At 43.2% G+C, this 27,196-nt stretch overlaps 1 protein-coding gene across 3 annotated transcripts in view; it reads right to left on the bottom strand.

Moving 5' to 3' along the window:
* The window catches only part of LOC143031032 (uncharacterized), a 52,950-nt gene that overhangs the window by 4,351 nt on the left and 21,403 nt on the right, over positions 1-27,196 (bottom strand). For 2 of the 3 annotated variants that reach the window (XM_076194392.1, XM_076194395.1), the window contains 6 exons: positions 25,760-25,948; positions 7,346-7,457; positions 6,909-7,094; positions 2,852-3,116; positions 2,358-2,545; positions 634-833 (listed from right to left, as the gene is read on the bottom strand). In XM_076194392.1, coding sequence (XP_076050507.1) covers position 25,948 — 1 coding nt within the window. In that variant the 3' untranslated portion in view covers positions 634-833; positions 2,358-2,545; positions 2,852-3,116; ... (1 more) ...; positions 7,346-7,457; positions 25,760-25,947. The remainder of the gene's footprint in view (positions 1-633; positions 834-2,357; positions 2,546-2,851; positions 3,117-6,908; positions 7,095-7,345; positions 7,458-25,759; positions 25,949-27,196) is intronic. The other variant, XM_076194394.1, reaches the window with a different exon arrangement.

The raw sequence follows: 27,196 nt of genomic DNA, 5'->3' as shown, positions 1-27,196 counted from the left end.
CAGAGTTTGAGATGTTTAACCCCTTCCATACGGGGCCGCACACGTAGGCGTCATGGGGAGCGAGTGTATTCGCGAGGCTGCCATATCGGCGTCTTGATTATATTTATTGTAGTCGCCCCTCCATAATGACATTCTTTCTAATTCTTTTGTAATCGCAATTTCTATGGTTATCAAAATTCACGGGTGAAGAGAGAACGATCGATATAAGCGGTGACTATATTTTATGATGCGATTATTATTACGACACGTCGTACGGCTGGCATTGGCTGCTGCCACCGAGATCCAAGTCCATGACGCCTACGTGTGCGGCACCGTATGGAAGGGGTTAAGCACCCAATTGAAATGAGTATTCCTAAGTACTTGGTGGAGTTTGAAAGAAGACTTTTCAAGTTAATAGAGTATGAAATGGAATTGCCTGACCAAGTTCTGGCATTTCGACCACTGAAAAGTTGTGATCTTTCTGATATTCAATTGGCAATATCCACAACAGCAACAGTAGTAATAATAATAAGAACAATAAAAAAATAAGTGATGATACTAATAAACAAATAAAAATAAAACAATTAATTTTGTACAACTATGAACTTTATGACAAGCAAGCCAAGTTTAATTTAATCCCCCCCCCCAACTCACCTCTCCCTGGTTGACTACAAATGAAAGGATATTTGAGTGTGCATGCAATATCCCTGCTTTCGTAGTTACACATCTTCTCTTCCTTCTTCACTGGGTAGCTGGCATGCCACATGCAATTTTCCACTGATGAACAATCCAACCACATCCGGAGGCGGTGAGTACCGGAGTGTTGCTTGCGCCCACCCACTCAGAACATGAATCTGAAAAGTTTACCAGATAAACTAATGAATTTTCAAGTAAGAGAGACTAGGACTGTATTACCTGATCTAAAGAAAAAAATGGAAGATTTTTGCTATAAAAAGTCCATTTGATTGAATAAGTGGTGCCGGAAGGTTTGGAATTTTGTCTTAACCACTTCAGTACGAGTCAAATTCTTGTGCATGGCATTGGCTGCCATATGTACAATGCATCACACCACTCGCATTATAAAATATAAAGTCACTGCCGTATTACTCGTTCTATTTTACTCTGAGTAATAATAAAGAGAGAAAATGTGATCAAACCAGTTCACAGAATCTGGGGGTAAGTCATATACAACTACAAAAAAAAAATAATCAAGACACAAACGCTGGCATCCTCATATATATACCCACTCACGCCTCATGACGCCTCCATGGGTGTCATCATACCGAAGTGGTTCAATAATATCACAAACATCTTGACTCAGAACCTGAGACCCAAAACCCTCCCCACATGACAGGCCAACATCAAATCTGCAAACTTCACCGTCACACCAGAGTAACTGAGATATCAGCTGAATGAAATTGTCTGGAATGGGATAGAACTAATTTGTAGTCTGCCACTGTAGTAAAGAGATTAATTGAGATACAGTAAAATTCCTCTTATCGGACCTTGGTGGGACCTACCCTAGATCGGATGTTTGGATGTACACTAACAGATTAAAAAATAAAAAAAAATAAAAATCACTGGTTTGGGAAATTTTCACTTATTCATGGTACAATAAAGCATAATAAACAACACAACAGAGTGGTGGAGAAACAACCACCAATGGCAAAATGTAAGCAAACGCTGAAATACCGGTACCTGCAGTAACAGCAGCCAACCTGAGCACCATGAGTCGGTAGTGGTGATAGCAACAACTAAACCTCCACTTGATGGTCGGATGTTTGGACAGATTCAACTTTTTATCCGACTTGGGATATTGAAGAAGAAACTCGGATGTTTGAAGGTCGGATAAAAGGAATTTTACTGTAGTCTTAATCCCTTCAGCACAAGCCCCCACCCTCAGCTAAGTAGGATAATTGAGCAAAATAGAGGAAATTTTTTGTAAAATGCATCACCATAGCTTAGAGCAGCGTTTCTCAACCTGGGGGGGTGCTGAAATCAATTATATATGTATCATTGATTACCCAGTTGTGCATATTTGACTTTTTCCATGCTATTTTATTTTTCTAGGGTGTTCTTATTTCTTCTACAAACAATATTGTCAATTTGTTTCAGTTCTAAGGAATCAAGAAAATAAATCATCAAGCAGTACACTTCACTTTCTTTTATCCTTCTAATAACACAATAAGAGTGCTGGACTGCTTAGACATGACGACGGGGTGTGCTATGGTCGGAAAAGGTTGGGAAACGCTGGATTAGAGGTTAATACTGCAAAGAAAGGGTTTCATTTGACTGATGCTTCCACCAATGAACAGAAACTCCATCAATGTCAAAGTTACTGTACTTCAAATTATTAGTCTATGAGGATCCATTATTACCTTTAAGTTTCAGGTACTTTCTAATGTTTTTAGTCTCAGCTTCGTTTGAGAAGACGGCTAGTGTTCCATGGAAGGCTGCGCATGTCTGTTCAGCTTTATTCCAGTCTGTGGCATGGTTGTTGTTGTCGGACATGTAAAACACTGATGCTCAATCTTCACCCATTCTTGTGGGCACCCAGTCGATTTATCTGAAATAAAAGTCAACATGACATCTGATTATTTAAACAATGCTCATCAACACGATTGTACAATAATACTTAAAAGCTTAATATTCATATTCAGTTGCAGATGAATGTCATAGGAATAAAATCTTTATTAAAACATCTGATTATTCAAACAATGCTCCCCAACATGATTGTAGGATAATACTTGAAGCTTAATATTTATATCCATGTGCAGATGAATGTCATAGGAATAAGATCTTTATTAAAGCATCTTGGCTAGTCCAATGTTCAGTCTCAGTATGACAATTAATGGAACACAATGTAGCTTACCTATATAAGGCTTTGGCTGAGGTTTTACATCTCCACCTAAATAATAGAGGGGTTCGCGCTGACACATGTAATTCACCCGTGATCCACGTCCATAGTCATTAGAAGGTAAACTGCTTTCCTGGGTCAATGTACATCCACTCCTCTGATGACGAAAATGCATTTGCTGAAGTCCACTTGGAAGGAAGAACTTTGCTTCCACTCAACCAGGTCCAGGACCTGTGGTGTAGGTCAAAGTCGCTTGCAGCTCCCACCTAATCAATTGTCACTGAAACAACGTTCAAGTCATTAATATTTTTGTCATTATGACTTAAGGAAATAAACTCTCCTATTAGGATTCGAACCCTCGCTCGAGCAGCTTGCTTTGTACAAGACCATACATACCATCATGTCACCATGATGGTACTGTCTTCGTCTCGTAAAAAGCAAGCTGCATCAGGCAAGGGTTTGAATCCCAGTAGGAGAGTTTATTTCCTTAAGTCAGTGGTCCCCAAACTTTTGTAGGCTGAGGGCTACATCTGTCATTATAAACAAAGCAGAGGGTGCCTTTCCCCAGAGAGAGAGAGAGAGCGTCGTATGTAGCATTCGTTTGTCCCACACCCTCACTCACTCACTCACTCCTCCCCTCCAACACATTCTCTCTCTTTGTCTCTCATAATAGGGTCCTGAGGGCACCTGCGAGCTACAGGTTGGGGACCACTGCCTTAAGTCATAAAATTGACAAAGATATAATAGTGCAATGACATACACATAAAAACACTTACGTTACTATCATTATCAATAGAATCATACAAGCTAGGAAACAATGATGTGGACCTGCATGTGGTAGTCCTGCAAGATGGACAACACAGGGAATTGTCTCCTTGCTACCCATCTTCAAAACCTGTCAACACAGACACCTCTTTCTGCAGGTGTAGCAATGAGGGGCTGACACTCAATTCATGAACCAAGCCCAAAACTTTTAGCAACTTCCAGAGCTGGGTGCGCTCCTCAGTGCATTCCCCGGTGCGTTCCGCTTTAGTTTGGTCATGGTTAGCGCTCCCAAACTATCAAAGTTTAAGAGACAGGAGGTTCATACCGAAACAAAAGTCCGGTAGGCCACATACTATACCAAAGAAAAATTTTGTGGGCCACACACTATACTGGCACCTATATTGCTTTAGTAGTTTGGGAGTGCTAACCACGGCCAAACTAAGGTGGAACGCACCAAGAAACACACCTCTGGAACAAAGAAGAGAAAGAGATCTACTATTTATACATACATACATATACCAAGGCTTTTTCCCCCTTACAAGGGAGGTAACCAAAAAGGAAAAGGCATAAAATCATTCCCACCCATTCCATCCCTGAATACACTCCACACCCCTCCACCCTCCCTCTTATCTTAGCACTTCCTGGATGATGGGTCATCCCTGCACCCTGTCCACTGCCCTGGGTCAGAAGCAGTGTCGCAAGACACAGCACATCCACAGCAAGGCCGCTTCATTAAATTGGCGACCCCCCCTCTCCATTCCCCCATGCATAAAAGGAGAAGATGGGGAGAAATCCCTTCAGGCTGCGTCAAATTTTGCTCACACATAATATCTCACCCCCCACTCCCCCACCCATTCCACCTCATGCATCACATCATCATCCATATACAACCATTCTCCATTCACCCCTATCTTCTGTCCTCTCCCATCCTTCATCAACAGACATTCCCCTCTTCCCCAAAACCCCCTTCACCCCATCCGTCCACCTCATCCTAAGACGTCCCCTCATGTTCACTCCCTCCACATCTGCCTTCCATACCTCTTTTACTAGTCTTTCTTCATTCATTCTTTCCATGTGTCCAAACCATCCTAATACTCTTTCATCAACCCTATCTCCCAACTCCCTTTCCACCCCTGTTCTTCTCCTCACCTCCTCATTTCTCACTCTATCTAGCCTAGTAACCCCCATCATACTTCTCAGACACCTCATTTCAAAAACATTCAAACTCCTTCTCTCTTCCTCTCTTATGTTCCACGTTTCTGCCCCATACAGTGCTGTTGGCACAATCACTCCTTCATACAGTCTCCTCTTAGCATCCATTCCCAAATGTCTATTCCTCATTACACTCTTCAATCCACCAAGGCATTTACTCGCTTCTCTCAATCTACATTCTACCTCCACCTTCACTCCACCTTTTCCTGCCACATTTGCACCCAAGTATCTAAAACTATCCACTTCCTCCAGTTGCTCTCCCTTAATGCTCACTTCTAGTCTACTGCCACTTTCACCCCTTGTACATCTCATCACCTTACTTTTACCCACATTTATCTTTAACTTTCTTCTATCACATACTCTCCCAAACTCTGTCACCAACCTCCTCAGTCCCTCCTCCGATCCTGCCACAAGCGCTGTGTCCTTAGCAAACAACAACTGGCTTACCTCCCTCTTTTCTCCATTTTCTTTAACCATCTCCAATCCCTGACCTTTGCATTTACCTCTCGCACTAGCCCATCCATGTATAAGTTGAACAGCCAGGGTGATATAACGCATCCTTGACGAAGTCCCACCTTTACCTCAAACCACTCACTCTCTCCATTTCTTATCCAGACACAAGCTCTACTGCTCTCATAAAAACTCTTGACAGCTCCTAGAAGCTTTCCTCCTATCCCAGATATCTGCATAACCTCCCACAGTGCCTTTCTGTCTACCCTATTGTAACGCTTTTCCAGATCCATAAAAGCCCAAAAAACATCCTTCCCCTTTCCTATAGCTTTCTCACATATTTGTCTTACCACAAAGATCTGATCTACACAACCTCTACCCATCCTAAATCCACACTGTTCCTCACCAATTACTCCCTCTGTTCCTCTCCTAATCCTCTCAATCAAGATCCTCCCATAAGCCTTCCCAACAACACTTAACAAGCTAATCCCTCTGAAACTACTACATTCACACTTGTCCCCTTTTCCCTTGTAAAGTGGAACTATGCAGGCACTCCTCCAGTCCTCCGGCACTCTACCCTCTCTCCAGCAAACATTAAATAACCTCACCAGCCAGGCCACCATCACTGTACCTCCTTTTTTTTTAGACATTCTGCATGGGATCCATCCAGACCAGGTGCCTTACCTGCTTTCATCATCTTAACAACTGCCTGGAGGAAGTGGATAGTTTTAGATACTTGGGTGCAAATGTGGCAGGAAAAGGTGGAGTGGAGGTAGAGTGTAGATTGAGAGAAGCGAGTAAATGCCTTGGAGGATTAAAAAGTGTAATGAAGAATAGACATTTGGGAGTGGATGCTAAAAGAAGACTGTATGAAGGAGTGATTGTGCCAACAGCACTGTATGGGGCAGAAACATGGAACATAAGAGAGGAAGAGAGAAGGAGTTTGAATGTTTTTGAGATGAGGTGTCTGAGAAGTATGATGGGGTTACTAGGCTGGATAGAGTGAGAAATGAGGAGGAGAATAGGGGTGGAAAGGGGGTTGGGAGATAGGGTAGATGAAAGAGTATTAGGATGGTTTAGACACATGGAAAGAATGAGTGAAGAAAGAGTAGTAAAAAAGGTATGGAAGGCAGATGTGGAGGGAGTGAACATGAGGGGACGTCCTAGGATGAGATGGATGGATGGGGTGAAGGTAAAGAGTGCTTTGAGGAAGAGGGGAAGGTCTGTTGAGGAAGGATGGGAGAGGACAAATGGAGAATGGTTGTATATGGATGATGTTATGATGCATGAGGTGGAATGGGTGGGGGGATGGGGGGTGAGGTAGTAAAAGTGAGCAAAATTTGATGCAGCCCGAAGGGATTTCTCCCTGTCTTCTCCTTTTATGCATGGGGGGATGGAGAGGGGGGGGGGGTCGCCGATTTAATGAAGCGGCCTTGCTGTGGATGTGCTGTGACTTGCAACACTGCCTCTGACCCAGGGCAGTGGACAAGGTGCAGGGATGACCTGTCATCCAGGAGGTGCTAAGATGGGAGGGAGGGTGGAGTGTATTTAGGGATGGAATGGGTGGGAATGATTTTATGCTTATTTCTTTTTGGCTACCTCCCTTGTAAGGGGGAAAAAGCCTTGGTTGAATGTATGTACTGACCTGCACCAGCACTTTTTGCCATGCTCGACTGAAACTCTTGAAAAACGTCCAAGTCGTCAAATACAGCAAGACTTGCACTGAAGTTGTTGTTGCAAGCCACACTAGCTGCACTCCAAGATTTCTTGGAAGGTGCAATGTGAAGACACACACTGTTCACATAAAACTAGCCATATGGACAAGGTTTTCCTGGAAAGAAAATACCATGGAAATTAATGTTCTCACCAAAATACCTATGTGTCTCTTATTATATTTTCATGACAGGAAATATGATCTAGTTTTACTATGCAAAGATAAGGCAACAATATGTGAAAATACTATTCAAGAATTCAAGAAAAAACTTGATGCTGAAAGATACAAAGGTTGGTCACTATGAGCATAGCTCCCTCCCCACATAATGCAACTAGGTAAATACAGGCCAATTTTAGATGCACCCTTACTCAGATTTTCCTTTTTACAAATATAGGGATACTTGTAGGTACAAGCAATGTCTCGTGGGGCTGATATTTAGCTGTGTTCCATACAGTCATACAACCCATGTTGTTGGTTGTTCTGTAAGATGATCAAATAAATACATACACATAAATACATGCATACAGAAGAAACACGAGAGGACACGAGAAGAAACTTAAGAAGGACAGTTACAGAAGAGATTTGAAAAAGAACAGTTTTCCACACAGAGTAATAGATACATGGAATAAATTGAAAGAGAAAACTGCGAGTGCTAAAACTAAACATGATTTTAAGAAAGAACTGGATGCAGAAAGATACAACTGTGGGTCACTACGAGCATAGCTCTTCCCCTGCAAAATACAACTAGGTAAATACATATACCAATGGTTCTTTCCCCCTTACAAGGAAGGTAGCCAAAAAACAAAGGCATAAAGACCACTCCCACCCATTCCATCCCCACATACTCCATTCCCGTCCACCCCCCTCCCTCCCTCCCTCTTATCTTGGCTCCTCCTGGATGATGGGTCATCCTTGCATCACGCCCACAAACAAATCAACCAAAAAATACATACATGACAAAAGAGAGATTTTCTTATGAAAGAAATTAAAAGTGTTGGTTTCTTTGAACAAGTGTCAAAATTGAAGAATTTGCTACTTAAAATTGTTGTGACCTATATTAATAAAATTCATATCTAATTAAAGCTTAAGCAGTAAAAACACAATCAATGTAATACTAAGCAAGAACTTTATGTTCATTGGCCATGACAAATCTTTTATTTCTTGGTATTTGACAAAGGCAAAAAAATGAGCACAACAATGTAGTTAATCCTTTCATTGCATGGCATTTTTGAAAGTGTATCCTTTCTGATAGTGCTTCCACTTTAAATCCTTTCAGCACTTATGGTAAATAGTAATAGGAGGGGAACAGTCATTGGTTGTCAGCCATTGATACGTGTAAAGGTGGAAGACATACAGATGAGGTTGCGATAGTAAAATTTTGGGCAATGATCTTACTGCAAGAACAGAAGGAGGAGGTTTTGGTGAGTTTGTCACCTTAATTAATTGTAAGGTACGAGTGAACTGATTTTACACGTGGCAGGAGCGATATATATTTATATATATTTATATATATATATATTTATATATATATATATATATATATATATATATATATATATATTTATATATATATTTATATATTTTTTTATATATATATATATTTTTTTATATATATATATATATATATATATATTTATATATATATATATATATAGGAAAAAAACCACTGGGAAATAAGAAGCTTAGTCCGAACGTTTTCGTCTATTTAAGACATTATCAAGGAATCCTTGATAATGTCTTAAATAGACGAAAACGTTCGGACTAAGCTTCTTATTTCCCAGTGGGTTTTTTCCTGCATATTATTTTCACGTGTGCCTTGTGAATTACTGCAAAATATATATATATATATATATATACATATATGACACACAGGAAACCACAGTCAGAGAAAATAAACTTCGAATGAAAAAAAGATTCTATATTTCGGCTGTCAACTGTAGCCCTCTTCAGGAAAGTACAGAAGACAAAGGGGACTTATAAGCTACAGAAACACAGGAAAGAGAGAGGACGTGTTTCTGTAGCTTATAAGTCCCCTTTGTCCTCTGTCTTATGTACTTTCCTGAAGAAGGCTACAGTTGACAGCCGAAATATAGAATCTTCTTTCATTCAAAGTTTATTTTCTCCGACTGTGGGTTTCCTGTGTGTCATTTACAAATGTGCTACCACATTTCTGTTTAGAAATATATATGTATATATATATATATATATACAGTGCTCGACAAGGAAGTACAAACGGTTAGCGAGAATGAGTGATGAGGAGAATGAATGAATCATAAATCAATAAACTAAAGTTCACTTCGTACCTCTAATACTTTGATGGGTGGCCTTTACATGCAATGATCTCACGAAGGCGGTTTGGAATGGAAGTGGCGTACTTGGCAAGATGTGCAGGGGTTATACTAGCACAGGATTGGCGAATGGCTGCCTCGAGCTTGGGCACAGAGCTCGTATCTTTACCCTGCAGGTCTTGTTTAATGTGCTTCCACAGGTTTTCTATTGGGTTTATGTCAGGACTATTGCCTGGCCAGTCTGCTATGTAAGGTATATGACAGTCTTTAAGCCACTGAGTAACACTGGGCGTTATCTTGTTGAAAGATGTAGAGATGTCAGAGCACCTGAGCTCTTAAAAGAATCCTCCAGGTGGTCATTTAAGAGTTCATATTAAACATATTGGTTCACTTTTATATTTTTCGGTAGTACAACAAGGCTCCCAAGTCCTCTTCCACTAAAACTTCCCCATACCATGAGAGAATCAGGGTGTTTCACTGTTTGTTGAACGTACCGGGGGTCAAGAGGGTCGCTACCCGCACGCCGATACACATTTCCACCCCAATTGCCAGTCACAGTAAAGGTGGACTCATCGTTCCAGAGAATATCCAGCCACTTGTCATCATCCCACTGAAGATATTTCTTGCAAAACTCGACCCTATGGCACCTCTGGTTAAGAGAAGAGGCTTCTTCACCAGGCGGTGGCTTCTGTACCCAAGGTCGTGAATGCGGCCGCTATTCGCACACTAACCTCCCCAAAGAGTCCCGGGTTACTTTCTTTTATTTTTCTGGCGGTAACACATGGACTATGCTCTAACTGTCTCTTGATAACATTAGTAGCACGAGGGGATGTCTTTTTGGGGTACTTTTCCTTTGGTTTGTAACCGGGTGTGTCACAGCTACCTTCCCTCTTACAAATGGCAACCCACTTGAACACAGACGTCTTGCCAACCCCAACCTGCTCTATTATTTCCTGTTTGGTGACCAGGTTTATGTAAAGCTATGATCTGGGTTATTGTCTCTTGTGATAAATACTTGTTCTTGCCCATATTAAGGCTAGAAAGCACCTCTGTCTGCAAAAAAACACTGGCCGCCTAGGTGGCGTCACCAGAACACACAGAAAAAAAGCCTCCCCACGAAGGCTATGAGGCAACTGAGGGATGATTGATAGCATGCATCATAAATGCTACCCTTAGCTCCGCCCACTTGTCCGTTCGCACTTCCTTGTCCATATCATTTACCCCGCTGCTAGGGTCTTTCCATTTTGGAGAAAGAAGTACGAATGGTGGCGGCCCTGTCCATATTTTCTTATCAAGTACTGTATATATATATATACGGCAAGGGTAGTGACCCATGGCGTGTAATTACATAATTGCACTGGACTAGGTTAGGTTAGGTCAAGCAGGGTCACCATGTCAAAGGAGCATCAGGTCTAGCCATGTAGGCGACTTGATGTGCACTCCATGCCATATGGTTGTCGTGGCTGTACAGGCCCATCTGGAAAGTGTCAGCCACTCAGAGTTGCATTTCCAGATTGAGATGAGAAGTTGATATGTTTTACTCTCAATAAAGATTTTTGCAACTGAAATATGGACACAGCAGCTGGATGCCCAAAACAAATTCAGGCATTAGAACATAAAAATGCACCTATATGCCAAATCTTCTCTAAGATTGAAAAGTTATTACAAGTGTAACAAGGAATGCAACAAAAACTGTGAAAAGTGTCCTTTTCAGAAATGCTCAGAAGCAAAGCATGGAAATGGTATGTATGTAATCCTTTATAAATAGGATCGAACAGAAAGGTGGAGATGTTCATTTATTCTGTAACACTCATTATGTTTGTTTACACTCTTGTACTTATACCACTTATACCTATAAAGGAACGAAGAAGCCCAAAAGTTTCTCCAAGAACCACCACAAATTAGTGCCAAGAATGGGACCTGCAAAGTATATACTACCCACAGATATGTAGCAGTCATAGTACAAATACAACAAACTGGCAACAAGGATGGGATCTACAAAATACAGACATATCTAACAATATATACTTACTACCCACAGGAATGTACATACATATATCAAGGGTTTATCCCCCTTATAAGGGAGGTAGCCAAAAAAAAACAAAGGCATAAAACCACTACCACCCATTCCATCCCCTACATACTCCACTCCCCTCTACCCTCTTCCCTGCCTCTTATCTTGGCACCTCCTGGATGACGGGTCATCCCTGCATCCTGTCCACTGCCCTGGGTCAGAGGCAGTGTCACAAGACTCAGCACATCCACAGCAAGGCTGCTTCATTAATTCGGTGATCCCCCCTCTCTGTCCCCTCGTGCAGAAAAGGAGAAGACTGAGAAATCCCTTCGGACTGCGTCAACTTATTTCTCATACATGATGGATGATGTTGATATAAAAACAAAAGTTTATATAAAATACACGTTTTTGTCTATTTAAGACTTGGAAACTGTCTTAATTGACAAAAACATTTAGAATTCCGATCTTTGATTTCCTCGTGGTTTCAGCAAAATATATATATATATATATATACATAAATATGTAAGTAAAGATTGACAAATATAGAAGGTGGCAAGATGAAAAGTTAAGGCTAGAGTAGCGAGTTTATTCAAAGCCAGACGTTTTGACCTTTATGGTCTTCCTCAGTGGACTGAGGAAGACCGTAAAGGTCAAAACGTCTGGCTCTGAATAAACTCACTACTCTAGCCTTAACTTTTCATTTTGCCACCTCACCTCTATATATGTAGAGAAAATAATTTTTGTCAATAAATGTTGTACTATTCATTAGTTATGAATGGAACGAATATAGCACAAGGTCTGGGTAATACGATGTTTATGGCAATTCAACCTTCTATAAAGATAAATTAATAGAAAATAAATGAATAAAATAAATCTGTGCTCTAAACTATTCAGCAAGCTCTTGGGTCATGAAGTTAAAAAACAATATGAATAAATAATACATGACGGTTGACAAAAATATAAAAATGTAAGCACTGTCATACTGATTCTTGGGGAAATAATGAGAAATAATTTTTGTCAATAAATATTGCATCATTTAAAATTCAACAATGAGTGTAATAAAACATAAGATCTAGGTAACAAAACAATTTTGTCAATTCAGTCTTAAAAAAAAAAAAAATCAAAACTATTTTGCATGATGCCAGCCCCTAAGTTGGAGGTGGGAGATTGCAATGGTCTATTTTTTTATATCAAATTTTAGCATCTGGTAGACTGCTGGGAATCCTGTCACAGCACCCATCAAATTCCTTCAGACACAAACCTTACTGAGAAGCCACTCCCCAGAAATTCAAGTCGCATAAGCATGACCAAGTTCACAGAATCTGCCTTACCACAAATTCAAAATATTCCAGATGCAATTACCACATGGAAAGACATTGAACACTTCATCCTGACAACAACACAACATACCTACCATAAGTTTAATAGATGTTTGGAACAGATTAGATGAGAATGTGGTGTGTGCAAAAACGAGTCTAGATAAAACGAGATATGGAGACGGTACACCACGAGCATAGCTCCCCTTCCCGTAAAATACAACTAGGTAAGTACAACAACTAGGTAAATGAGTGACATGTGGGCCAGACGATGGGACACCATGAGCATAACTCCTCTTCCTGTAAAATACAACTAGGTAAATGAGTGACATGTGGGCCAGATGACAGGACACCATGAGCATAGCTCCCGTTCCCATAAAATACAACTAGGTAAGTTCAACAACTAGGTAAATGAGTGACACGACGTGGGCCAGGCTGAAGGTCACTGACAGAGTTATCTAGCTAGGGGCCATGTGTCTCCTGCAAGAGAGAGAGACCTGGGGGCAACCAACCAATTGACTTTTCAGCAAGTCTTTGGTTCATGAAGTTAAACAGCACATCTTATGAAGAGAACTTGCTTTTTCCCCCTTACAAGGGAGGTAGCCAAAAAACAAAGGAATAAAAATAATTCCCGCTCATTCCATCCCCAATAAACTCCACTCCCCTCCACCCTCTCTCATATCTTGGCATCTCCTGGATAAAAGGGAGAAAAAAAAAAATGGAACTTGCGACATCTGATAATATATATACTGTATATATTATATATATATATATATTATATATGTATATATATATATGTATGTATATATGTTCTAATTCTTAAAGATACATCTCGGATATGATTGCTAGCATTATGACATGAAAAGCATAAGGAACAAAGTTGGAGGTGTGCAAACATTATCTGCAAAAAATTAACAAATGAGCTATAAATTTGTTTACTAGGGATAAATCAAGAAAAAATTATTCACCTTACTGACCCATTTTTCTACAAATAATCTGTGTATCTTTTTCTTACTCCTCTTTTTCTACCTTAGTAAGTTGCAAATCACATACATGCTGTTAAAGCTCATCTATACTCACACATCACACATGGATATAGAGAAACAGTGATATTCATGTAATCCATGCTCAATCAGAAATTGTAGTGAATCTCCTTTCAGTAAAATAAGCTACAGTTGCACAAAATTGCAATGGTTTAACAGACATGTCTCATACATAAGTCTAACAGGGAAATTGAAAAAAACAGATACCAAACGTTTTCGTCTTTTAAGACATTTTCAAAGGTACCTTTGAAAATGTCTTGATAGACGAAAATGTCTAATAGACGAAAACGCTCAGTATCTGTTTTTTCAATTTCCCGGTGGTTTCTGCAAAAATAGTGTATCATGCATGTTTTGTGATTTCTTTGCAAAAGTCTATCTGTAACAACTTACAAATATGGCACCTACAAGCTGTCCTATACCAAGAACTATACTAAAACAAGACTGGTGAAACTAACAGCAAGATAAAAAACAGCTGACTAGTTCAATCAATCTGAGATTTGTTGGACTAATTGGGAGATGCTGCTTTAAAGTCACTGATTGTATGAGCTGAGTTATTTTGACATGGATGTTGATACGATTGTTTCCCATGTGATTAACACTTCAGTACGAGTTAAATTCTCGCACCCAGCATAAGCTGCTATATATATATACGATGCATCACAGTGCTTACATTATGAAATATAAAGTCACTGCTGTATTACTTGTTCTCTTTTACTCCGGGTAATAATAAACACGGATAACATGATCAAACCACCTCATAGAATCTGGGGGCAACTCGTGTACAACTACAAAAAATCTATTATCAAGACGCCAACACCGCCGGCATCCTGGTGTACATGTACCCAGTTGCACCTCGTGATGATGCCTACGTATGTAGGCATCATCATACCAAATTAAGTGGTTAAGAAGAAACAAATCCTTTGCTTTTCAAACTCCATTATATGCAAATTTCCCTTCATTAATATGTAACAGAAACATATTTTGTTTTGTATTTGTGAAAGAAAATGAAGTTTGCATTCATGATGATGATGATGTGGTTTAATGTCACAAACTCCCCCCTACCAGGAGGCTAGGACGGTGCCCCTTACAGAGGACTTTGTGTGGAATTTAATGAACCATGCCCTTCGTTCACCTTCGCCGGTGGCAGGGTTCGAACCGCCATCCCCTTAACCTTCGCCCCAAGTAACGACACCCCAACCCGCTCGCTCAGCCAGCAAGCTATAAGGATTAGTGATGCCCTCTGAGGAATTGGTACTTCAACGATGATGAGCAGTTATGGTGAGGGTGGATGTTGGCTAATAGATATGGATGCAAAGAATAATAATGGAGATTCAGTTGTACATACATACATACATATACCAAGGCTTTTTCCCCCTTCCAAGGGAGGTAGCCAAAAAGGGAAAGGCATAAAAACACTCCCACCCATTTCATCCCTAAATACACTCCACACCCCTCCCACCCTTCCTCTCATCTGAGCACCTCAACTGAGATTCAGTTGTAGCATACATATATCAAAGGCCCCTTCCCCCATTATAAGGGAGGTAGCCAAAAGAAAAAGGCATAAAACCACTCCCCCCCCCTATTCCATCCCCTACATACTCCACTCCCCTCTACCCTCTTCCCTGCCTCTTATCTTGGCTCCTCCCTGATGACGGGTCATCCCTGCATCCTGTCCACTGCCCTGCGTCAGAGGCAGTGTCAGAGGCAGTGTCGCAAGACACAGCACATCCACAGCAAGGCTGCTTCATTAAATTGGCGACCCCCCTTTCCGTCCCCTCATGCAGAAAAGGAGAAGATGGTGAGAAATCCCTTCAGGCTATGTCAATTTATTCCACATATATATTACCTTACCCACCAATCCCCACCCACTCAATTGTAGCAGGCCACTTAAAGAAAGTCAGGCTTAAAGTGTGTACCTATGCTGTAGTGCAGTTGGAAGACTTGAAGGTATTTTTTGAAGCCTTTAAATCTGTAAAATCAACTGCCGTCCAATAAATGCACAAACTTGTCAATACCTATCATTGTAATCATTAAAAAGGAATACAGCCAAAACTTACATCCAACATCGAAACCTGTTATAGTTTTGGGGGCAATTTTCTATGCTCAGTCACCTTGTACATCCCCACTTACTTTTACCTACTTCAATCTAAGACCTTTTTTTAAACTATCTCATAATTGGAAACATAATCTAATGAATGATATGACATGAAAACTAAAGGTACTACAAAGCATTCTAAATATTAAAAGTACTTTTCTCTCATTACCACATTATTGTAGTTTTAAGTTGAGTATCAATGAAAAATTACTAAATAAAAGATAATACACAAGCTTTTCAATATACCATATACTGGAATGACTCATACTCTAAAGATTATTTAATTAAATTTTCATATAATCAATTAACAAAAATTAATCTAAGACCAGAAAAAAAAAAAAAAAATACAGGTAGGCACATTCAATACATACTGCAAGGGCTTCTATCACAAAGCAATCTTATTTGTACTAAGAAATATACTTTCTCATGACTCTTACCATATCACAAAGCCAATCCATGTAAGTTGTGAGCAACAAATGCAGATATACATATAAAAAAAAAAAGGGGGGGGCATATAGAGTATCACACAGAACTTGGTAAGGTAGACAATTCAGTCGCCTGCGCATCCGGGACACCCAGGTTTCATCTGCAGGCAACCATGAGTTGTTCCAAAGGATCCCAATGGGCAACTACCATGAAATTGGAACCATCCACCCCTGACTCTACCCCTCTCCCCCTCCCCCTCCTGAGCGAAGTGTCCGCCCATGTAGGTTGACACAATCCTTTCGGCGTTCCCAGGCGACCTATATTTAAATCCATGTTGTCCATACAAAATTCACAATTGTGTATTATGTAGCTGTGTAAGACTGTGACTTAATTCTTGTATACTGTTATGAAGAGGAAGCCTTGAAGTCAAAATATCAATTAAATATGGAAGACTATGGAAGGCTTGTATTTGCCCACCCCCCCTGAAATACGATCTACTGTGAGAAAAATTGTAAATCTCAGTAAGAAAATTAACCATTGTCAAAATGCTGTCATGTTTAACACTGTATTAGTGAGAATGTGCCTGAAATATACAATATATACATGTGTGTATATATGTATATATATATATATATATATTGGAAATTGGTATGTTATAACATTTGTTAATGTTCACTATAAACCCACTATCGGAGAAATAATAACGGAAGTACAGGGAAACTGTATATTTTGGCTACTATCTGTAGTCCTCTTCAGCAGAATGCTTACAAGAAGTTAAGGTACAAGTATATATGAGGTAGTGAGGGGTACATAAAAGGGGATGGGGAAAGTGGGGGGACTCAGGTTACATGCCCTTGAAATGGTTGGGTCAAGGAAGGACAGTTGGTGGTATTTTGTCCGACTGCTCTTGACATTATTCTATTGACCGCTAACTTCATAATACAATCTGGGGGCCACTGACCTTTTGAGGTATTAAAGTTAGGATAATGTTTTATTAGAGAAGATTCTACAAATTTCCTTTGATAGCTACAGTGTGATTTAAAAATAATTGATGCATTATCCCAATCTAATCTATGGTCTTTTTGGCTGGCATGAAGGAACACAGCGGAGTTAACTTGTCCATATTTTATGGAGTTTTAATGTTCCTTTAATCAGTTTGGCCCCAGTAGACATCATCAGTCTTTACAAGGCAATTTATATACCCCGGAGTTTTGGTCCACATCATCCCTCCGGTGTACATTTACTACCTTTCTAAAAATGCTGTTTGGATAATTGTAAATAAATTTGATTTGGTTATTAGGTAGAAGTTTGGAGACCAAGTTGATAGATTCATTAAATGTTACAATGATGTTATTGTTACCCCATTTAAACTTCTCCCTGGAGTTATTTGGTTTATAAAAATTGGATTTGGCTTTATGTAGGGCTTTTTTTAAAAAACATTCCGGATAACCTACTTTAGAGAGTTGTTTATTGATGATGTCAAATTCTATTTGCAAGAATTGTGGACTACAAATCCTAAGGGCTCCGAGATATAGGCCCGATGCAACACTAGATTTAATATTATCCGGATGGTGGCTAAAAAAGTGTAGGTAATTTCCTGTGTGGGTAGGCTTCCTATACACAGTAAAGGACAATTGGTCCGGGTCTCTTATGACCGAAATGTCCAGGAATGGGATCCTACCTTCTCCTTCCCATTAGACCTTAAAATTAATATTCTTAGCTAATTTATTCAATTTAACAAAGAATTCATCAAAAGAACCCCACATATCATTCCATAGTGTAAAAATATCATCAACATACCTAAACCAAAACATGTCAGGTGGTTTAATCTTAGGTAATAAAGTACTTTCAAAATATTCCATGTATAGGTTAGCTAACACGGGTGAAAGGTTAGAACCCATACTGCAACCATATCTTTGTCTAAAATAAGAATTATTGAAAGTAAAAACATTGGTATTGATGCATAAACGGGTCAGGCTAATTATTTTCGATACTGAAAGTGGGAGTTTGTATTGATATGGGTGCAGTTTGGTTTCCAAAAAACTTAAGATATCTTCCGTGTTGACATTTGTGAATAAGGAAACTATATCAAGACTTAGTAGTTTGCTATTTGTAGGTATGATTTGTCTTTTAATTTGACTCACAAAATCTTCCAAGTGTTTAATGTGAGAGTTTGAGAAACTTCCCACAAATGGTGACAAAATCCCTGTGAGCCATTTTTATACCTTGCGCATGAATTCCTATTGGAGACAATTGGCCTTAGAGGGGTGCCTTTTTTATGTAATTTAGGAAGCCCATAAAAGTTAGGTAATTGAGGGTTAATAACTCTTAAATTATGAAATAATTTTTCTCCTACTATTTTTCGGGCTTTCTTATTAAACTCTGCGTAGGTGTTCCCGAGGGGATTTTTAGCAAGGCTTTCATAGGTGTCCTTATCTGCTAACATATTATATTAACATTATCCTAACTTTAATACCTCAAAAGGTCAGTGGCCCCCAGATTGTATTACGAAGTTAGCGGTCAATAAAATAATGTCAAGAGCAGTCGGACAAAATACCACCAACTGTCCTTCCTTGACCCAACCATTTCAAGGGCATGTAACCTGAGTCCCCCCACTTTCCCCATCCCCTTTTATGTACCCCTCACTACCTCATATATACTTGTACCTTAACTTCTTGTAAGCATTCTGCTGAAGAGGACTACAGATAGTTGTCAAAAATACAGTTTCCCTGTACTTCCGTTATTATTTCTCCGATAGTGGGTTTATAGTGAACACACACACATATATATATATATACACACATATATATATATAATTATATATATATATATAATCATATACATATATATATAATTATATACATATATATATTATATATATATATTTATATATATATAATATATATATATACATATATATATATAATATATATATATATAATATATATATATATATATATATATTGTTACGAAAGCGGCCCCTATTGCATCCTGTCGACATCGTGACATCGGAGATGACGCTTTCGTCGTGATCCTTGGCGCCAAAGGGGGACGCCACCTGGAAGCACGTGACGTCGAGCAGCGACTGTGATTGGTCGAGGCGTGCTTGGCGAGGCTGCGTGGGCACGCTATCCCGGGGAGGAGAGAGACGAGCAGCACAGGTGACGGGAGAAGGCGTCGTGGTTCTCGCTCGGATTATTATTGCGTTTGTAAGCTGTAGCGAAGCTTCAAGTAGCCTTGCGAGGGTTGGCAAGTGACCCGAGGTGCCTCCTACAGCCCAGTATTTTGTTGTAGTGACTCTGTGTAAATAGAGGATATAAGTCTACTTTGCGTTTTCGTCGCCTGAGAACTCACCACGGGACGAGGTGGCGAGTGTGAGCGGGGCCAAGCTCAAAGCATTACCGTCACGTCTCTTAAATGCAACGAACCTATGAATTGGAATCGGGTGACAAACCTCCAGTCTCTGGGGGGGGGTTTGTTACAGTGGCGTCAGAAGTGGGATCTGTAAGTGTAAGTGCATTTTAAGTGCGTCGCGGTGATCTATCGAGTGTGAGCGGGAAAAGCCGCGATCATTTTGTCGTGACAGGTGACAGGTCCAAAGTGTTGTGCCCAGGTAAGTGGTATTGTGGTCGTTTTCAGTGCCGTAGAGTTATTACACTAGCATGGCTGATACGGAAACCACACTAGCAGACGTTATAAGGGCTATGGCGGAGCAAGGAAGGACACAGCACGCTGAACTGCAAGCAATGGTGAACCATGCTTTATCGGAGCAAGGAAAAGCACAGCAAGCCGAAATTCAAGCTGTGGCGAACCGTGTTGACAGTGTGTTCAAACAGGTGTTTGGACTCGTTAAGGAGGAGTGCTCGCGGGTGAAAGGAGAAGTTTTAAAGGCAGTTTTCACCAAGGACGAGGTGAAGGGAGAGGTGGAAAAAGTGGCCAGTGACCTTAGGAGGTATGTGGATGAAGTTGTGGCAGCACAAGTGCCCCCTGCCCTCTTCCGGCATGAGGGTACGCTGCCCCGGGAGAGTGAGCAAGCTAGCGAGGCGGAAGATAGTGACGAGGACGAAGCTAATAGTCGGCACGAAAGACTCAAGAGCCGTTCTCCCCCAGGTGCCCCGGCGAATGTTTTGTCGCCTCCGCCATCCCCGCCAGCCTCGGTAAAGTCGGGCCTCTCGGCTGCCAGCTCCACGTCACGGAGGCTAGGGAGTGGGACGAGGCGCCGCCCGCAGGAGTTCGACGGGACAGTGTCTTGGGAAGCGTACAAGACACAGTTCGAGCTCCTGGCTAGCGCCCACCAGTGGAGTCGACCTGAGATGGCCATGCAGCTTGTGTGGGCGCTCAAAGGCCCAGCGTTGGAAGTCCTGAACCAACTGCCAGCCACCCAGCGGAGCTCCTATAGTAAGGTGACGGCGACGTTGGAGAGGAGGTACGGGCATCAGCATCAAACTGAGGTGTTCAGGACAAGGTTCCGGGCCCGGGTAAGAGGCCCGGGAGAGACCCTGACACGCTTAGCGCAGGATTTGGAGGTATTGGTGCGCCGTGCCAGTGAGGAGATGATCACCATTCTCTTGCGGGATCAGTTTGTTGACGCTATCGATAACCAGCAGCTGAGGATATACGTCCAGCAGGCGCACCCCAAGGACCTACAGGAGGCCCTGGCGAGGGGCCTGGAGATGGAGTCGTTTCTCCGGATTACGCGGGAGCGACCCAGCTGGAACAGTGACTCATACAAGGTGAGAGCAAAGAAGGGGAAAGTGGACAAATCCCCCTCTAGACCTGCATCACCATCAGGTGAGTTCTGGGGTAAATGCTACTCTTGTGGGCAACAAGGGCATTCCAAAAAGTACTGCCCGCAGGGAACGCACGGCGGAAAGGCTGTCGGTGCTGGAGCAGGGCCGCATCGGTACAAACCCTGTTGCTGGAGTTGTGGTGAGGGGTATAAGACGGCAGGGTGTGCCATCGTCTCCGACAAGGATAGCAAGAAGGTAGCGGGAAACTGGGAGGGGCTGGCGGAAGGGGTCGAATACCAGCCGGAAGACGGGAGACCCCAGTCCGTTTAAGTTGCCGCGCCGAGGGCGCCCGGACAGTTCAGGTAGGCGGGCAAGTGGACGGTAAGTCTTGCTGCTTCACGGTGGACTCGGGCGCAGAACGCACCTTCGTGCAGGACGGCATGGTGGCAACTGGACGACCCCCGGTGGCCCAGCAACAGCTGTGTGGGATTACGGGGCACTGCACGCAGCTGAGGGGACCAGTGCATGCCAGGGTAACGGTTGGCAACACTGAGGAGCATCTTCCTGTTTTTGTAGCTGACGTCGGGGAGAACTTGCTCGGGCTAGACTACCTCCAGCAAAGCAGGGCGGTGCTGGATTTCGGGGAGATGACCATGTCGGTCGGAGGTGACGTGGTGCCGCTTAGGGAGGGCGCCGTTGACGCAGAGGAAGCCCACACTGTACCACCACCCGAAACCAGCCACCGTTGCCGTCTAAGTGAGGAGCAGGAAGGGGAAAGCCTGGGCCCGGACGAGGGTGGTGGACTGGCGACTATGATCACGGAAGGTCACTTCGAGGACACGCAGGGGGGTAACACTGAAGTCCCACCTCATCTGCAGGATCTATTGCAGAGGAGCTCGGTATGTCTGTCGGGGGAACAGGTTGACGAGGTGAGGAAAGTGTTGACACGGTATGCAGATGTCTTCTCGAAGGGGGATACCGACCTGGGCCGGACCAGCCTGGTGAAACACCGCATACACACAGGGGATAGTCAGCCGGTCAAGCTGCCGCCCCGAAGGATCGCACCCGCCCGTCGGCTGGAAGTGGAGAAAGCCGTGGAGGAACTGCGCGCGCAAGGGGTAATTGAAAAGTCGGCTAGTCCCTGGAATGCGGCCGTCGTACTCGTTAAGAAGAAGGATGGGTCCACCAGGTGTTGTGTGGACTATCGGGGCCTTAACGCGGTGACAACCAAGGACTCGTACCCTCTACCGAGGGTGGATGACACTCTTGACGCGCTCGCGGGAGCCCAGTGGTTCTCGACCTTGGACTTGAAGTCTGGTTACCATCAAGTGGAGGTAGCGGAGGAGGACAGAGAGAAGACAGCCTTCTCGTATGGGCAGGGGCTATATCAATTCAAAGTGATGAGTTTTGGCCTAGTGAATGCCCCGGCAACCTTTGAGCGCCTGATGGAGCGTGTGTTGGATGGGCTGCTCTGGAAAAGCGCCCTGGTATATTTAGACGATGTGCTAGTGTATGGGAATTCATTTGCGTGTGCTCTGGAAAGGCTTAAGGTAGTATTGGATAGGTTTAGGGCAGCAAATGTGAAACTCAGCCCGAAGAAGTGCTGCCTTTTTCAAAGGGAGGTGCCTTTTCTGGGGCACATAGTGAGTAGTGAGGGGGTGAAAACAGACCCTGGTAAGGTAGAGTCGGTTAAGGAGTGGCCGGTTCCGCGCAGTGTGACGGAAGTGCGCGGGTTTATTGGTTTGTGTACGTACTACAGGCGGTTCGTCAAGGGGTTCGCACAAATCGCAGTACCACTCCACCACTTGACTCGGAAAGGGGCCTCCTTTCACTGGAGTGAGGAATGTCAACGGGCCTTTGATACATTGAAGGAGGCTCTCGCTAACTCCCCTGTGTTGCCGTACCCGGACCCCACGAGACCGTACGTGTTGGATTGTGACGCAAGTGCTGAGGGAGTAGGGGCTGTCTTGTCTCAGGAGAAAGATGGACAGGAGTGGGTCGTATCCTACTTTAGCAGGAAGTTCTCAGCACCAGAGAGGAATTATTGCGTCACCCGTAAGGAGTTGTTAGCGGTGATTCTGGCGATTGATCACTTCCATCCTTACCTGTACGGGGCCAAGTTCAAGATCAGGACCGACCACGCCGCTCTGAGGTGGCTCAAAAACCTCAGAAATCCGGAGGGGCAGTTGGCTAGGTGGATTGGGAAGCTGGAGCAGCACGACTACCACATCGAGTATCGGCCAGGGAACATGCATAACAATGCTGACAGCCTGAGCCGCCGTCCCTGCGATAGCGACTGTAAGCATTGTAGCCGCCGTGAAACGGAACCTGTGAGCGTGAAGGCTGCTGCTCTTGCTGTTGACACGAAGTGGGGAGAGGACCTCGGGCAGGCCCAGCGAGATGACGCTGATATTGGGCCCATAGTGACACTGAGGGAGGAGGGTGAGGAAAAACCGCCTTGGGAAAGTGTGGCACCGCTAAGCCCGGCAGCGAAGGCGTTGTGGCAACAATGGTCAGTGTTACGAGTGAGTGAGGGTGTGCTGCAGCGGCAGTGGCACTCGTGTGACGGCAGTATATCCTTCTGGCAAACCATTGTTCCCATTAGTATGAGGGAAGCGTTAGTGCGCGAGGCTCACAGTGGCAGTGCGAGTGGCCACTTCGGTGTGAAGAAAACCCTGGGGCGTTTAATGCAGCGAGTGTACTGGGTGGGCATGCGGAAGGACGTGAGCGAGTGGTGCAAATCTTGCGACGTGTGCTGTGGAAAGATGGGCCCCGGGAGGAGGTCAGCTGCTCCCTTACAAGTGTATCAGGTTGGGGCGCCTATGGAGAGGGTGGCGGTGGATATCCTAGGGCCATTTCCTCAGACGGTCCGAGGTAACCGCTTCGTGTGTGTGGCCATGGATTATTTTACGAAATGGCCGGAGGCATACCCGCTGCCGAACCATGAGGCCGCCACCGTGGCAGGCGTGTTAGTGGACGAGTTTTTCGCCCGGTTTGGAGCTCCGCACGAGTTACACTCCGACCAAGGAAGGGAGTTTGAGTCGGCAGTATTCCGGGAGTGCTGCCAGTTGCTGGGCATCAAGAAGACTCGCACCACGCCCCTGCGGCCGCAGTCGGACGGCATGGTGGAACGCTTCAACCGCACGCTGGGGCAGGAGTTGGCGAAGTGTTGCCAGGAGAGTCAGGAAGAGTGGGACTTAAAAATCCCCCTGCTTCTATGGGCCTACCGTTCAGCTGAACATGAGGCAACCGGGTACACGCCAGCCCGGTTGATGTGCGGGCGGGAGCTGCGGATGCCAGTGGACCTTGTGACTGGCAGGCCGCCAGACGAGGACATGCCCACTTCGGTCACCCAGTACGCAGCGGCCCTCCAGGACCGCCTCCGTGAGGTGCACCATCAGGTGAGATCTAACCTGAAGGTGTCGGGCGAGGCGATGAAGGATCGGTACGACCGTCGAGCTACGTCACCGCCCTTTAACGAGGGGGATCAAGTGTGGTTGCACAACCCTCGGCGTAAGAAGGGGTTGTCTCCCAAGCTCCAGAGCCCCTGGGAGGGGCCATATGTGGAGAAGGTAATCTCGGACGTCACCTTCAGGATCCGCCAGGGGGCAAGGAGGAGAGCATTGGTGGTGCATGCTGATAGGCTGTGGAGGTACCACGGTCCTGGCAACTTCTCCTGGGGGGAGCAAGCTTCTCAATCGAGCAGCGACGAGGAGGACGGGGACCGAAACCTGGGGGACGACGAGCCATGGATGGTGGGAGACGACGCGTCACTGACGGTGGGGGCGGACGGAGACCCGGACCCGAGGAGGACCGCGTCACTGGTGCTGGAGGAGATTGCAGCAGAGGAGCTGTGTCCCTTAGAGGGGGCACTCACAGACGTCGACGCTGGGTTCGTGGTAAGGAGACCCAGGCGGGAACGTCGTCTACCGGTATGGAGTGAAGATTACGTCCTTAGTTAGTTCTGTGATACCAAAAAGTAAATTTTTAGTTTCTCTTTTTGTGATGTATGTATGTATGGATGAGGGAGTTGGGGAGCGAGGTTGCTCCATCTCTTTACAGGTGGGGGTAGTGTTACGAAAGCGGCCCCTATTGCATCCTGTCGACATCGTGACATCGGAGATGACGCTTTCGTCGTGATCCTTGGCGCCAAAGGGGGACGCCACCTGGAAGCACGTGACGTCGAGCAGCGACTGTGATTGGTCGAGGCGTGCTTGGCGAGGCTGCGTGGGCACGCTATCCCGGGGAGGAGAGAGACGAGCAGCACAGGTGACGGGAGAAGGCGTCGTGGTTCTCGCTCGGATTATTATTGCGTTTGTAAGCTGTAGCGAAGCTTCAAGTAGCCTTGCGAGGGTTGGCAAGTGACCCGAGGTGCCTCCTACAGCCCAGTATTTTGTTGTAGTGACTCTGTGTAAATAGAGGATATAAGTCTACTTTGCGTTTTCGTCGCCTGAGAACTCACCACGGGACGAGGTGGCGAGTGTGAGCGGGGCCAAGCTCAAAGCATTACCGTCACGTCTCTTAAATGCAACGAACCTATGAATTGGAATCGGGTGACAAACCTCCAGTCACTGGGGGGGGGTTTGTTACAATATGTATATATATATATATAATATATATATATATATATATATATAATATATATATATATATATATACATATACATATATATATAAAGTATGCTCATGTTGAGGTTAAAACAGCTATGAGAAAAGAGAAAAAATCTTGGGCATTTTTTTTTAACATCTCAGGTGGATTTTGTCTGCAGGTAACCACAGCTGTAAAACTGGAATTGTCCACCCTTGACTTCTTAATTACAAAACTCTGCAGAACGACGATAGGGAGAGAAAACAAAGTATGGTTCCTTACCAAGATGGGCTGACCGAGCCAAGGCACTCTGGAACACGTCCCACTGATTTCTCTCATAAAAGGAGGCCAGAGTTCCTCCAGCTTCCTGCTGTCCACATGTATCATTTGCCTGGTCCCAGCTCTTCTTAGCCGTTGATGTACTGAAGCAGGATCCTTAGGCATAAAACCAACCATTTGGACATGCAGGCTCTGTAAGATACCAAACCAAATATGCATACAAACTCTTATTAAAGTGGGACAGAGGAAAAACAGAAGGACATGCAATGAAACTCATAAAGGATAACTACAGAAGAGACCTGAAAAAGAACAGCTTCCCACACAGTGAGATATATGGAACAAACTGGATGAAGAAATAGTGTGTGCAAACACAATACAAGAATTTAAGAACAAACTTGATCTTGCAAGATACAAAAACGGGTCACCACGAGCATAGCTCCCCTTCCTGTATAATACAACTAGGTAAATACAACTCACACACATATACACACACACCCAGGACTGGACAGAACATGATCATTCCAAATTGTTAGAAGATACAAAACATGAACTAACTGATATACTGAAAGAGGAAATATAGTAATTATGGGTGATTTTAATTCCAAAGAAATATGTTGGGAAGAATTGACAGAGGTGGATAAGACATATGGGGCAGCATGCTACTCAATATGACCATTGAATACACATTGACCCAATGGATAAAGGAAAATACCAGATACAGAAACAATGAGGAACCTTCAAGACTGGATTTAGTACTCACAATGGAACCCGAAATTGTAGACAGAATAGAATACAAAACACCATTAGGAAAGAGTGACCATGTACTAATAGAATTCTAATTAAAAGAGCAAATGGACCTAAGAAGAAATGAGAAACATAGAACAGGAAGACCAATGTATAGCAAAACGAATTTTGAGAAACTTAAAGAATTTTTTCCAAATGCAAACTGGGAAAAATTCCTTAGTAGTGTAGAAACAAGGATGGAAGAGAAATGGAATATACTAAAGGAAATTCATAATGAGGGTGTGATCAAATATGTTCACACAACAAAAACAAGAAAGAATATACATAAAAAAAAACTGGTACAACAACAAAAATTTAGTGAAGCCAAGGATAAAAGAGACAAAGCCGGGAAAAAATGGAAAAAAGACAAAAAAGTGCAAATGGCAAACATACATCAAACTTAGAAACAATTATGTAAAAATACGCAGGGAGGAAAAGAGAAATTACGAAAAGGAAATTATAGAAAATATAAGGATCAGCCAAAGCTATTTTACAGATATGTGAATGATAAACTGAAAAACAAACAAGAAATAGAAAAACTGCATAACAAGCACATTAGCTAAAATATGTGAAAAAGTGATTAAAAGTAGATAGGTTAAACATTTGGAAGAAAAATCTATACTAAACCCAAGCCAATTTGGATTTAGACAAGGAAGA

This window comes from Oratosquilla oratoria, chromosome 12, assembly GCF_046742065.1.
Source record: "Oratosquilla oratoria isolate Oo_2021 chromosome 12, ASM4674206v1, whole genome shotgun sequence".
NCBI lineage: Eukaryota > Metazoa > Arthropoda > Malacostraca > Stomatopoda > Squillidae > Oratosquilla > Oratosquilla oratoria.
This window is presented reverse-complemented; position numbering and strand designations above follow the sequence as displayed.